This window comes from Micromesistius poutassou (assembly GCF_964030765.1).
Source record: "Micromesistius poutassou genome assembly, chromosome: 6".
Classification (NCBI taxonomy): domain Eukaryota; kingdom Metazoa; phylum Chordata; class Actinopteri; order Gadiformes; family Gadidae; genus Micromesistius; species Micromesistius poutassou.
Genome location: NC_140276.1, coordinates 6,781,908 through 6,792,493, shown reverse-complemented (window position 1 = coordinate 6,792,493; position 10,586 = coordinate 6,781,908). Strand labels below are relative to the sequence as shown.

At 48.5% G+C, this 10,586-nt stretch overlaps 2 protein-coding genes across 2 annotated transcripts in view; one reads left to right on the top strand and one right to left on the bottom strand.

Annotated features, from left to right (window-relative positions):
• Positions 1 to 3,933, bottom strand: part of foxo4 (forkhead box O4) — a gene marked incomplete at its 3' end in the record, with an annotated part of 9,504 nt that extends 5,571 nt beyond the window's left edge. The window contains 6 exon segments of the mRNA XM_084469129.1: positions 7 to 647; positions 650 to 849; positions 851 to 976; positions 978 to 1,348; positions 1,350 to 1,610; positions 1,917 to 3,933. Coding sequence (XP_084325255.1) covers positions 7 to 647; positions 650 to 849; positions 851 to 976; positions 978 to 1,348; positions 1,350 to 1,610; positions 1,917 to 2,348 — 2,031 coding nt within the window. The 5' untranslated portion in view covers positions 2,349 to 3,933.
• Positions 3,934 to 6,144: 2,211 nt separating this feature from the next.
• Positions 6,145 to 9,575, top strand: slc7a3b (solute carrier family 7 member 3b; the record flags this gene model as incomplete). Its single annotated transcript, XM_084469128.1, has 8 exons — positions 6,145 to 6,514; positions 7,032 to 7,193; positions 7,604 to 7,775; positions 7,880 to 7,998; positions 8,084 to 8,306; positions 9,031 to 9,170; positions 9,315 to 9,417; positions 9,566 to 9,575. The coding sequence occupies 8 exons, from the start codon at positions 6,145 to 6,147 to the stop codon at positions 9,573 to 9,575; spliced, it is 1,299 nt and encodes a 432-aa protein (XP_084325254.1).
• Between the last annotated feature and the right edge of the window lie 1,011 nt (positions 9,576 to 10,586).

The following is a 10,586-nucleotide window of genomic DNA, read 5'->3' as shown; positions in this document are numbered from 1 at the left end:
GGGTACCCAGGTGTGGGAGGAGCTCTGCGTGGTGGCAGGGCCCCCGTAGCCCTGGCCCCCCGGCATGATGGGGTCAAAGTTGAAGTCGATGCCCTCCGCGTCCATGAGGTCGCTGTTGATGATGTAGTCCACGTCACAGTCCAGGTTCTCGGTGAACATCTCGATGTCCAGGTCGGTGGGCAGCCGGTCCTGGCTGGGCAGGAAGCAGGAGGGCGCGCCGAACTGCCCGAACCCCTGCAGACCTAGGCCAGGGTTGGCCACGGAGGACATGGTCCCTCCGTGGTGGGGTCCGCCGACGGGCCCCGGGCTGTGCTGCACCTTGAGAGGGGAGAGCTGGGCAATGTCCTGGCCCATGCCAGGGAGGATCATCCCCCGACCCATCTGAGAGAGAAGCTGCTGCTGCTGCTGCTGCTGCTGCTGCTGCTGCTGCTGCTGCTGATGCTGGTGTTGTTGTTGCTGGTGTTGTTGCTGGTGTTGTTGTTGTTGCTGCTGCTGCTGTGATTGTTGCTGTTGCTGGTGGATGTGGTGCTGAGGCTGGAGCTGGGCCTGCAGGCCCATCGGGCCCCGGGTATTGGGCTCCAGGCCTTTGCCCAGGAGAAGCTGGTTGGGCTTGGGCCTGCCCAGACCCATGAGCCCCAGGCCCCCCGCCCAGGCATGAGGGGGTCCACCTGGGTCATCAGGATGTCTGTGGGGGGCGGGGAGTCTGAGGTGAGCAGGGCCTCCAGGCTGGATGGCACGTGGGTCCCGTAGTGGCCCGACCCGTGGGACCCGGGGCTGGGCATGGGGTTGAAGAGGGAGTTGCCAAAGTTTGTGGGCGGCTTGGCGGCGCCGGGCCCGCGGGGGGGCGGGGGGGATGGCCTGCGCGGTGCTGGCGCGGCCGGGGCTCTGCGGCAGCTGGCAGAAGGAGTGGAAGCCGCCGGCGCCGCCGCGGGGCAGCAGGGTGGAGGCGGAGGGCAGCGGGGTCGGGGGCGCGGCGCGGGGCGGTGCTGGGGCTGGCCCCGCCGCCGTGGCCCGTCATCAGCGTCAGCCCGTCGATCAGGTCCAGCTCCTCCATCAGGGTCTCGGCGAGGGTCTGGGGCAGGCTGCCAGTCGAGTACACCCCCAGGAGCCCCTCCTCGGGCAGGTCGTCCTCCTCCTCCTCCTGGCCCGGCGCGATGGGCGACAGCCGCCCGCTCAGCGTGCTGGCGTTGGAGCTGGTGCGTGGCCGGAAGCTGGTCCAGATGTCGGGGTCGTCCAGGCTGCCGCGGGACGACGGGCTGCCGCTGTTCGCCCCCCACTTGCCGAACTGCTGGGAGGAGTTGGGGCTCTCGCCGCCACCGCCGCCGACGCCACCGCCGCCAGCCGCCACCAGACCCCGCGGGGCCCTCGCCCTGCAGGGCCCCGGGCGCGCCCCCTAGGGCCGCGGCGCCCGCCAGCTTCTTGGTCTGCTTGGCGCGCATGCGGCTCTTCAGCAGCTTGCTGCTGTTGTCCATGGAGGCGGCGCGGCGCCGCGGCGCCTTGCCCATCTTCCCGCCCTCCGGGTTCAGCATCCACCAGGAGGACTTCCCCGTGGACTCGTTGTGGACCTTCAGGAACTTGTTGTGGAGTGAGAGGTTGTGGCGGATGGAGTTCTGGAGAGACGGAAGACAACAAACAAGACGATGTTAAAACGACTGGAGCACGATCCGACTGGATTTCTTTTTTTCGACCCACAGAATTCGGGGATGTATCCATTACCAAATCGAATCATGTCAGCCAAAACCTTACCTAATTCATGTGGTCAATTTATATCTGACCACGTTATTGTCTGTGACTCGCACAACCTAGTTCATATTTATACTAAGCGTTTGTGCAGCACTGGGAACGGCTCAATACTTATTTCCCCCAGAGACTCGACTTCTGAACAAAACAATTCATTTCGATATATATATATTCACCTTCCATCCCGCAGAGCTGTTGCTGTCCCCTTTGTCCTTGAAGTAAGGCACAGTCTTCACCATCCAGTCGTAGATCTGCGCCAACGTCAGCCGCTTCTCGGGGGAGTTCTCAATCGCCTGACTGATGAGATCTGCGTACGACTGGTTGCCCCATGCGTTGCGCCTGGATGAGCCTTTTCGGGGCGTCGCCCCGCCCACTCCCGCCCCGACACCTCCCTCGGCGGCCGCAACTTTCTCGGGCTCGGATGTGATTGGCTGGGACTCGTGTTTATCTTCCTCGGCGGGTGGGGTTCCAGCAGCGGACTCTGAGCCGTCTGCCCCCTCTGGCTTGACAGCTGAGATGTCAGGTCTCGGGAGCGGCCATGTGCATGACCTCGGCCTGCTCTTAGGTTCAAAATCTGGGTCAATGGGGGTTACCGATGAGTCCTCCATGGTTAGGAGGGACCAATGTAAGATAAATAAATACAAGTGTACTCCAAATGACCAAATGTGATTGTTGCAAAATCAACAACTTGCGAGTGTTGAAACAATATGTTCCAAGTACTAGGGGGTAAACAGTAGGCCCAGAAAAGAGACGCAATAATCTGGATACACCAATAGCCTGTTAATCCTGAGTTTGGAGATTAGGGAACCCAAATAATCTCCTTAATAGTAACTATCATAAACCTTCGGGTTTCATAGAGCTGAGATGAGAATTCCTTTGTCTGATTACAAGAACAAAGGAAGAGAGTTGTACCAAAACAATCAAATAATGAAAAAACTCACAATAATAATAATAATGAAAATTTCACTTCTACCGTTATTTATGGAAACCAAAATGCAATATCTGAAATAATCGGAATTTAAAATCTGTCACACCTGATTAACATGTTTACACATTTAATACTTGGTGTTTGTCTAAAAATATTATGCTGATAATTTGTGTCAATAAAACTAAGTGAAACACTTCTAAAACTATTCCGTACCACGTGTGGATATATTTGATTAATTATTATGAGTAGTATTATTATGTATCGTACGGTACGTATTTAAACATATCCAGAAATACTTTTACTGTAAAGCAATGCGATCAACAAAGGGTATCTCAACAGATCCCCGTTACAGAGCGGTGGAGATCCTCCGGCTCCAGTTGTAAACAACGTGATGTCTATGCAACACCCGCTAAAACCGCTCCTGAAATTACACCAAAACCGAATCGAATCAACCAACACACCTTAGAATATAAATGTCAGTCAGATGTTCACGTTCAAAGGGCGTGTAATAGGGTTATTCAATAAATGCAGGGAACGAACTATTTACCAATAGTAAATGTACGGTGTTTACCGCGTCTATGGCCTACATTCATCGGGTTCGCCAGATAAATAAAGAGTTTCACAAACGCACAAGCTCAGTTAAATAACAACGGGAGCATTCGTAAAAAAAAAAAAAGTTCCTGGCTAGTCCTAACAAACGCAAAAAAAAACAACAAAACAAAAAAACTATTGAGTAAAAAAAATACGTGTGCAGTAAAGTCCGTAGTTTGCGGGCTCAGGTCGGCACGCTCCACCACATTGTGGGTAGGCGCATGTCACCATCTGCCATGTTGGTCGACGCTGCGACGCGGCACACGATGCTCACGGTCCACGCCGATCCCCCCCGGCCCGACTCGGCCCGCCGGCCCGACAACGCCGCTCCTCGTTAGCGCGGGATTCGTTTAATAAACTCCCGGGGTGACTTCCTCGAGGTTTTCCCGAGATTTTAACGCCTCACGTCTTCTGTCGGCAAACTATGCCGCCCTTTGAGAACAGCCCCGATAGCCACCTAGCTGGGAAGATCCGGCAGTTTCAGAGTTTATAATCCGTGAAAAAAAGTCTGTAAAACGATCCGGCGAATCCTCCGCGGCACTCGGGTTCGCCGAGGAGTGGGTTTTCAACGACTTCCTGTCATTCCCGATGTCCGAAGTCATATTCGTCCAACATCTTTTTGATTTGTTTTGTTTTGTTTTGTTTTTACTCGAGGCGAAGACTCCCTTCTGACGTCTGTTTACCACTGTCAGACAAACGGATCTGCGCGTGCGCAACACGGGCTGTTGGGAAATGAAGTCAGTCATGTGACTGAACGAGCGTAAACAGGTTGCCAGCGCTGTAATACATTATGTAACAGCTTTCTTTAGACACAACTTAAACGCATTTTAAGTAAGGATTAGCTGTTACCAATACGTATAACCTAAATGAGCCTAAATAATGATCGCTATTGTATTTTATTCCGTCTTTGGCTCAAATAGAGATATCTATTGGCCCGTTTCCATTATATTATAGTGGCCTTGCTTGACTCGTGTGCAGCTGTGTCTTTAACTGATGACGCGCTTTTCTTGAGTCGATGACACCTTTCTGCTTCTTAATTTCTATAGCTTGCTCATTGAGACTTATTTCAGTTTAGTCTGGTTCACACATTGAATGCTTGTTCACACATAGTTCCACGGGCGCCACACGATGTACCTTGATTGCGCTTAATATTCATATCGGTGATCAAATAGTGTTGAATATTGTCCAAAGGTCAAGACCAATATGAAGGAAATCTGTCCTATTACATCGAGCCGTTTTGTTTTGCAAGCAAATATCGTTAAATTAAAATCACCACGTTGCCCTTCTATCTAAACCGTAATTGTAGGCCTACATCTTTATTGGTATATTTATAACTGAACGATAAAGAATATTTCACCTGATTTCATGATGTGTTATGGGTCTATCTTTTATATTAACATTGACGATAATCTCATGGTGGGCTACTTATTTAGCCCCACAAAACAACGTAACACAAAATAACTGGCACACATTTCTATAGATTCTAGTTTACGATTTTACACCATTCATATTTGTTCTTACTAATAACAACAGTGACTGATTCTTCCATGTTTCATTCTCTCATTATAACCTACCAGTAAAACCAAAATATCGTCCGTTTTCACTTAAAGTGCTTACCTTCCGTTTCGAATGATATCTGTAAACAAAATACTTGTAATGGGGGGGGGGGGTCATATGTCATATGCTGTGACGTCTGAACCTCATCTGCTTTTCTTGGGGTGTGCATGCTGCTGTTGTCAGACATCCACTACATCCTCAGCACAGACCACCAGGTCTACTACTGCTCAACCTGTCAAGGTATGCTATTGTGTGTGTGTGTGTGTGTGTGTGTGTGTGTGTGTGTGTGTGTGTGTGTGTGTGTGTGTGTGTGTGTTGTGTGTGTGATCAACTTGAGAGAATCAAAACAGGACAGTGTCCTGTTTTGATTCTCTCAAGTTGATCTGTCAATGGTTAAATGTATAGATTTGAGAGAAGCTTGGGAATGCATATAGAGCCTTATCAAGTTAAAGCAAATTAAACTTAGTTTGGGTGTACCCAAACTAAGTATAATGCGATACATTATCATCTTATTGCTGGCGGTATATGTTTTCATGTGGAATCAACATGTGTCTTTGAAAGTAAAAATTGACTCTGTAATAGGAATAGGGAAATCTAATAGGAATATGGATATGAAATAGGATTATATGTTTAAGGTTTAGAAGGAGGCGATCCCTAATATATACATCTGTTCTAAAATGTGACAATTTAGAAGGACTTGAAGGATATAATCCGGTCAGGAACGAACTGCTCATCATTCTAATTCCCACTGGCTTTCAGTGACAGCCACTGACAAACAGCGAGCCACCAGATCCCAATGCATCAGATCGGGTCATTTTAGAGAACCTGAAGTGAGGTAACCATGGAGACAGGTCTTCTTGGCTCCAAAGCTGGAAAACAAATCATGCTCTTTCTTTCCTTCGCAAAGCGCATCTGCATAGCCCCAAGGTGTTGATGGCTGATGGGTTTTCAGAATAATGCTATAGCTTCCATGTCATTCACACATGGTATACAATCACATGGTAATGCTCATGTGATACAAGACTTGTTTCCTTTCATTTCTTTAAAAGAGAAGCATTGAGGTCCTTAGTTGTCCTGTTTTCTTTCTTCTTTATCAAACAGGGGGATGATTCTGACCATTCCTGAGAAAAGCAAACTGACTGTAAACAGAGGATGTACTGACCGTCCACATTCTACACACACAGACACATACACACATTTATATTTATACACATATCGTGCGTTCTCTGTAACGTCTCAGCCATTAGCATTCCATTCACGCTGCAAAGGTTCCCTTTATTCCAAAGGTGGAGAAGCGCACCACCCCCACCCCCCCAGTCCCTCCAGTCATGACGGACAGCGGACTGCTGTGCTGGGGCCAGCTGCTGCTGCGTCGGATCCCCCTGGACAACAGGCGGGTGGACTCCCGGTTTGCCCGCTGCCTGACCACCCTGGACCTCGTCTCTCTCGGGGTGGGCGCCACTCTGGGCGCAGGGGTGTACGTGCTCTGTGGCGAGGTGGCCAGAGAGAAGGCAGGGCCGGCCATCGTGCTGTGCTTTTTCATAGCGGCCGTCTCTTCCATCCTGGCGGGCTTGTGTTACGCTGAGTTCGGTGCACGTGTCCCCAGAGCTGGCTCAGCCTATGTGTACTGCTACGTGACAGTGGGGGAGATCTGGGCTTTCATCGTTGGCTGGGTCCTCATTTTGTCCTACATTATCGGTGAGTCACACGCAAAGCCGGCGGCGTGGGGAAATAGTCAGGGAATTGGTATTAAGAGGTGTTTCAGATGCCAGTTTTGAGCTGCTGCTCAACCACACAAAGAGCATTCAATCATTCAAATCAACCTTTTTTTTTACAATTTGCTAATTTCACCATGTTATGTATCTATTGACTATACGCCAAAAAACACTGAAATTCAAATTGATACATGTTTTACATAGAATCGAGTAATCATGTTTATCCCTTTGCCTATTGTTCTGTCTTACCTGGAATGCTATAACATTTCTGATACCATCTAAGCTAGTATATTTAATTAAGTGTTAAGGTGATATGAACTTGCAGTTGATCAAACCTCTTACTAAGCCTACTGTTTAAATCATCTATGACTTGTCCATTACATGATTGGAATAGCCAGATGAACATACATGAGTATGAGTAAGAATTATCAAATATGACCTTAGGAACTTCCAGTGTGGTTTTCTTCATCTTTCATCTCTTTTCATGTTCCTCTCCCTAGCCACTGCCAGTGTTGCACGAGCCTGGAGCTTGACATTCGATAACCTGGTCGGCCTGGCTATCTCACAGTGGATCAAAAACTCCATTCCGATAAACCTTCCCGGGACTATGTTCTCTGAATACCCTGACATACTAGCTGTGCTGTTAATCGTTCTGGTCACAGGTTAGGCAACACCTTGATTGATGTTATTGGGATATTCTTAATTGGTACACGCTAAACAGTATCGTGAGTTGATTCTGACATGTTGAGATGCTTAGATCACAGCAGGAGGCAGGATAGTGTAGTGGGTATGGGGTGTGTGATTGCCAACCAGAAGGCGATGGGTTCAATCCTCTCCCACTTCTCAAAGCACCTACCTGTTTGCATCCTTGAGCTAGATGTCTTACCCCCTGGCTGCTCCTTAATGTAGCTGTGTGTGAAATCACTCAAGTCGCTTTGGATGAAAGTGTCTGCTAATAAATGACCAAGTAGTGATGTAATTAGTCATAGCATTGGCATTTCTTTGTGTGATGAATATCTCAGCAGAGCCAGAGGGTCTGTTTGGCTTTGACTGAGTGTTAACACCCACGCAGCACTGCTGTCATTTGGCGTGAGCGAGTCGGCACTGATGGGCAAGATCTTCACGGGGATCAACGTGACGGTGCTGGGGTTTGTGTTCGTCTCGGGCGTGGTGAAGGGAGACCGAGCAAATTGGAGTCTCACTCTGGACAACTTCATCGATGCCACCAATGTTACAGACCCAGAGTGAGACGATACAGTCACTGTAAAAAACAAAACTACTAAGGTTCAACCTACCTGAATTTCACCAATTGAATTACATATATGCTCTGTGTCAATACTAAATCTAGACTTATTGAGAAGGGATTCGGCCTTGGTGGTTTTGCGCCATTTGGCCTCCGTGGAATCCTGTCCGGGGCGGCAACGTGCTTCTACGCCTTTGTCGGCTTCGACTGCATCGCTGCTTCAGGTGTGAAGGTTCAACGTGCTTTAAATATGAGTGCACTTCGGCGATTGGTCGGGCTGAAAATACATGCTTTTCTTTTTACCCACAGCTGAAGAGGCCCTGAACCCTAAGCAGTCCATCCCCATCAGCATCGTGGCGTCGCTGCTCTGCTGTTTTGTTGCCTACTCTGGGGTGTCCACAGCCCTCACCCTGATGATGCCCTACTACCTCCTGGACACGCAGACCCCCCTGCCCAAAGCCTTTGACTCTGTGGACCTGGCATACGGCCGCTACGTGGTAGCCGTGGGCTCCCTTTGCGCCCTCTCAACAAGGTACGAAGGCCTAGAAGACACAAGCGACATTGATCTTTTCTTGAGCCAGTGTCCATACTAATCCCAGTAAACTTGATGTGATTATCAATTTACCGTCACTATTTAACAATTTTAGCATAGTTATCACCCTCTATTTTCTGGGAATGCCACCAGTGGAATCTACTGTCCTATCATTTTTTACTGTCTAATGTTGCCCATGGATAGAGACCCATTCAAAAGGCGTTCAGGCTGAACCTGGCCCGGCCCTTTGCCTTCTCAGGACACACTCACACTAGGCAAAGTTGCCCTGTACCCCCCCCCCCCCCCCACTGTGCCGCTGGCCTGTGCTCACACTAGGCAATCTCAACTGGGCCTGAGTACGGTTGCCTCTTGTACATATAGGTTGCATATCCGTGCGCATGTCGGCTCATTAGCATCTGTAGCATCTGCCTGAGCACACCTCTCCGAAGTGTACCACGGAATTTTACTGTACTTGAGTACGGATGGCGTGCTCACATTAGCCAAACGATCTAGACTTTAGGGGGCAAACGTACTCGCGTACGGTACAGATGGCCTAGTGTGAGTGCGCCCTCAGACACGTTGCATGTTAATGAGTAATTTATTTACATTAGGATGGCGACTTTCTTGATGGCCCATGTTAAGGGATAACTGTCTGTTTCTATGTGCAATTAGAGACCGAACTAGCTTATGTTAATGGTTCGGTATGTTTGATTCTGGACCTCAGTTTGCTCGGATGCATGCTCCCCTTGCCACGCGTGATCCACGCTATGGCATCCGACGGGCTGATATTCAGCTTCCTCTCGCAAATTTGTGAGAAAACCAAGACGCCTTTGCTGGCCACAGTAATATCCGGTGTGGTGGCAGGTGAGAGGGGTTCAAGTCCTGTAAACTAGGACGCTTTCTTTATATAATGTTTTTTGTTCCACTCAAACCTCTGACCTCACATTACCAGTCCTGCAGTGCTCCAAACTCCAGTGAACTGTGAGGGAACTGTTTCCGCCATTGCAGCTCCCATGGCACTGCTCTTTGACCTGGATGTCCTGGTGGACCTGATGTCAATAGGGACTCTGCTAGCCTATACACTGGTGGCTCTCTGTGTGCTTGTTCTCAGGTTAGTCCCATGTTGTTATCTATATATAAAGGTATGTATGTACTACCGTATATCACAATGTTTGTAGAGGTAGTGTTTCTTAAAATGAATCCCAAAGGTTCTGGGATGCAACCCGAAAGGTTTTAGGTTGTAACTCCAATGTCCACAGTGTACAATAGTAGCAAATAGTAAAGTGGAGATTCTCACTATGCTATTTTCGTTTCAGGTACCAGCCCAGTATTCCGGATGATGGCCTCAAAACAGGGACGATGCCTGAGGCGGGCAGTGATCAAAAGATGGACCGCGAGGGGAAGGAATCCATTAAAGAGCTTGTGGAGGAATTCACTGTAATGCGACTGCTTCGACCCCAGACGGACATCCCCACCAACCTATCAGGGAGCATTGCTTACGGCACCACTGCTGTCCTGTGTAAGGTTTCCTAGCCTCATATCCTTTTGTAGATCAATGGGTTGTCATAATCATGGTCCAGTCAAAAGGACAGCTCCTGGATTTTGGATTACACTGATACTTAGCAATAGCAGATTAGTGGTCTGTGAAAAATATTTGTTATTGATTGGTTAAATTCTATCCTGATAATATGATAATCTTGTAAGATAAAGAAATAAGTACTCTTTCTAACATGTCCATATTTCCTTGTTCCCTGTAGTAGTTCTGGTCCTCATGCTTTGCTCAGTTCTGGTTATATGCTGGAATGAGTTGATGATGGGCCAGTATTCAGTGGTTGCTAATTGTGCAATTCTGACCCTACTATCATTCCTGTGCCTGGTCATTATTTGGCGGCAGCCTCAGACCAGAGAGGTATACTCGTTCAAGGTAGGCCTCAACCTCTGTGTCATTTCCCTTTTCATTCGCTTTTTACTGTTAATTACCAATTTCACCGCAGCAAGCCATTTGTTTTTCTGTTGAACAAAACCTGATCTTTTGAGGAATGATTCTATATTTGACTTTAAAATCATATAAATCGTAATATTTGTGTGTGTTTCTCTGAAAGGTACCACTGGTGCCAGTGCTGCCACTGCTCAGTATCTTCCTTAACATCGCTCTCATGATGCAGCTGAGCCTGAACAGTTGGATTCCACTTGCGGTGTGGATTGCAGTTGGTTAGTGGGACTTCTTATTTGCTGTTGTTATTTGCTGTTTTATAATATGTACGAGTGTGTGTGTGTTTC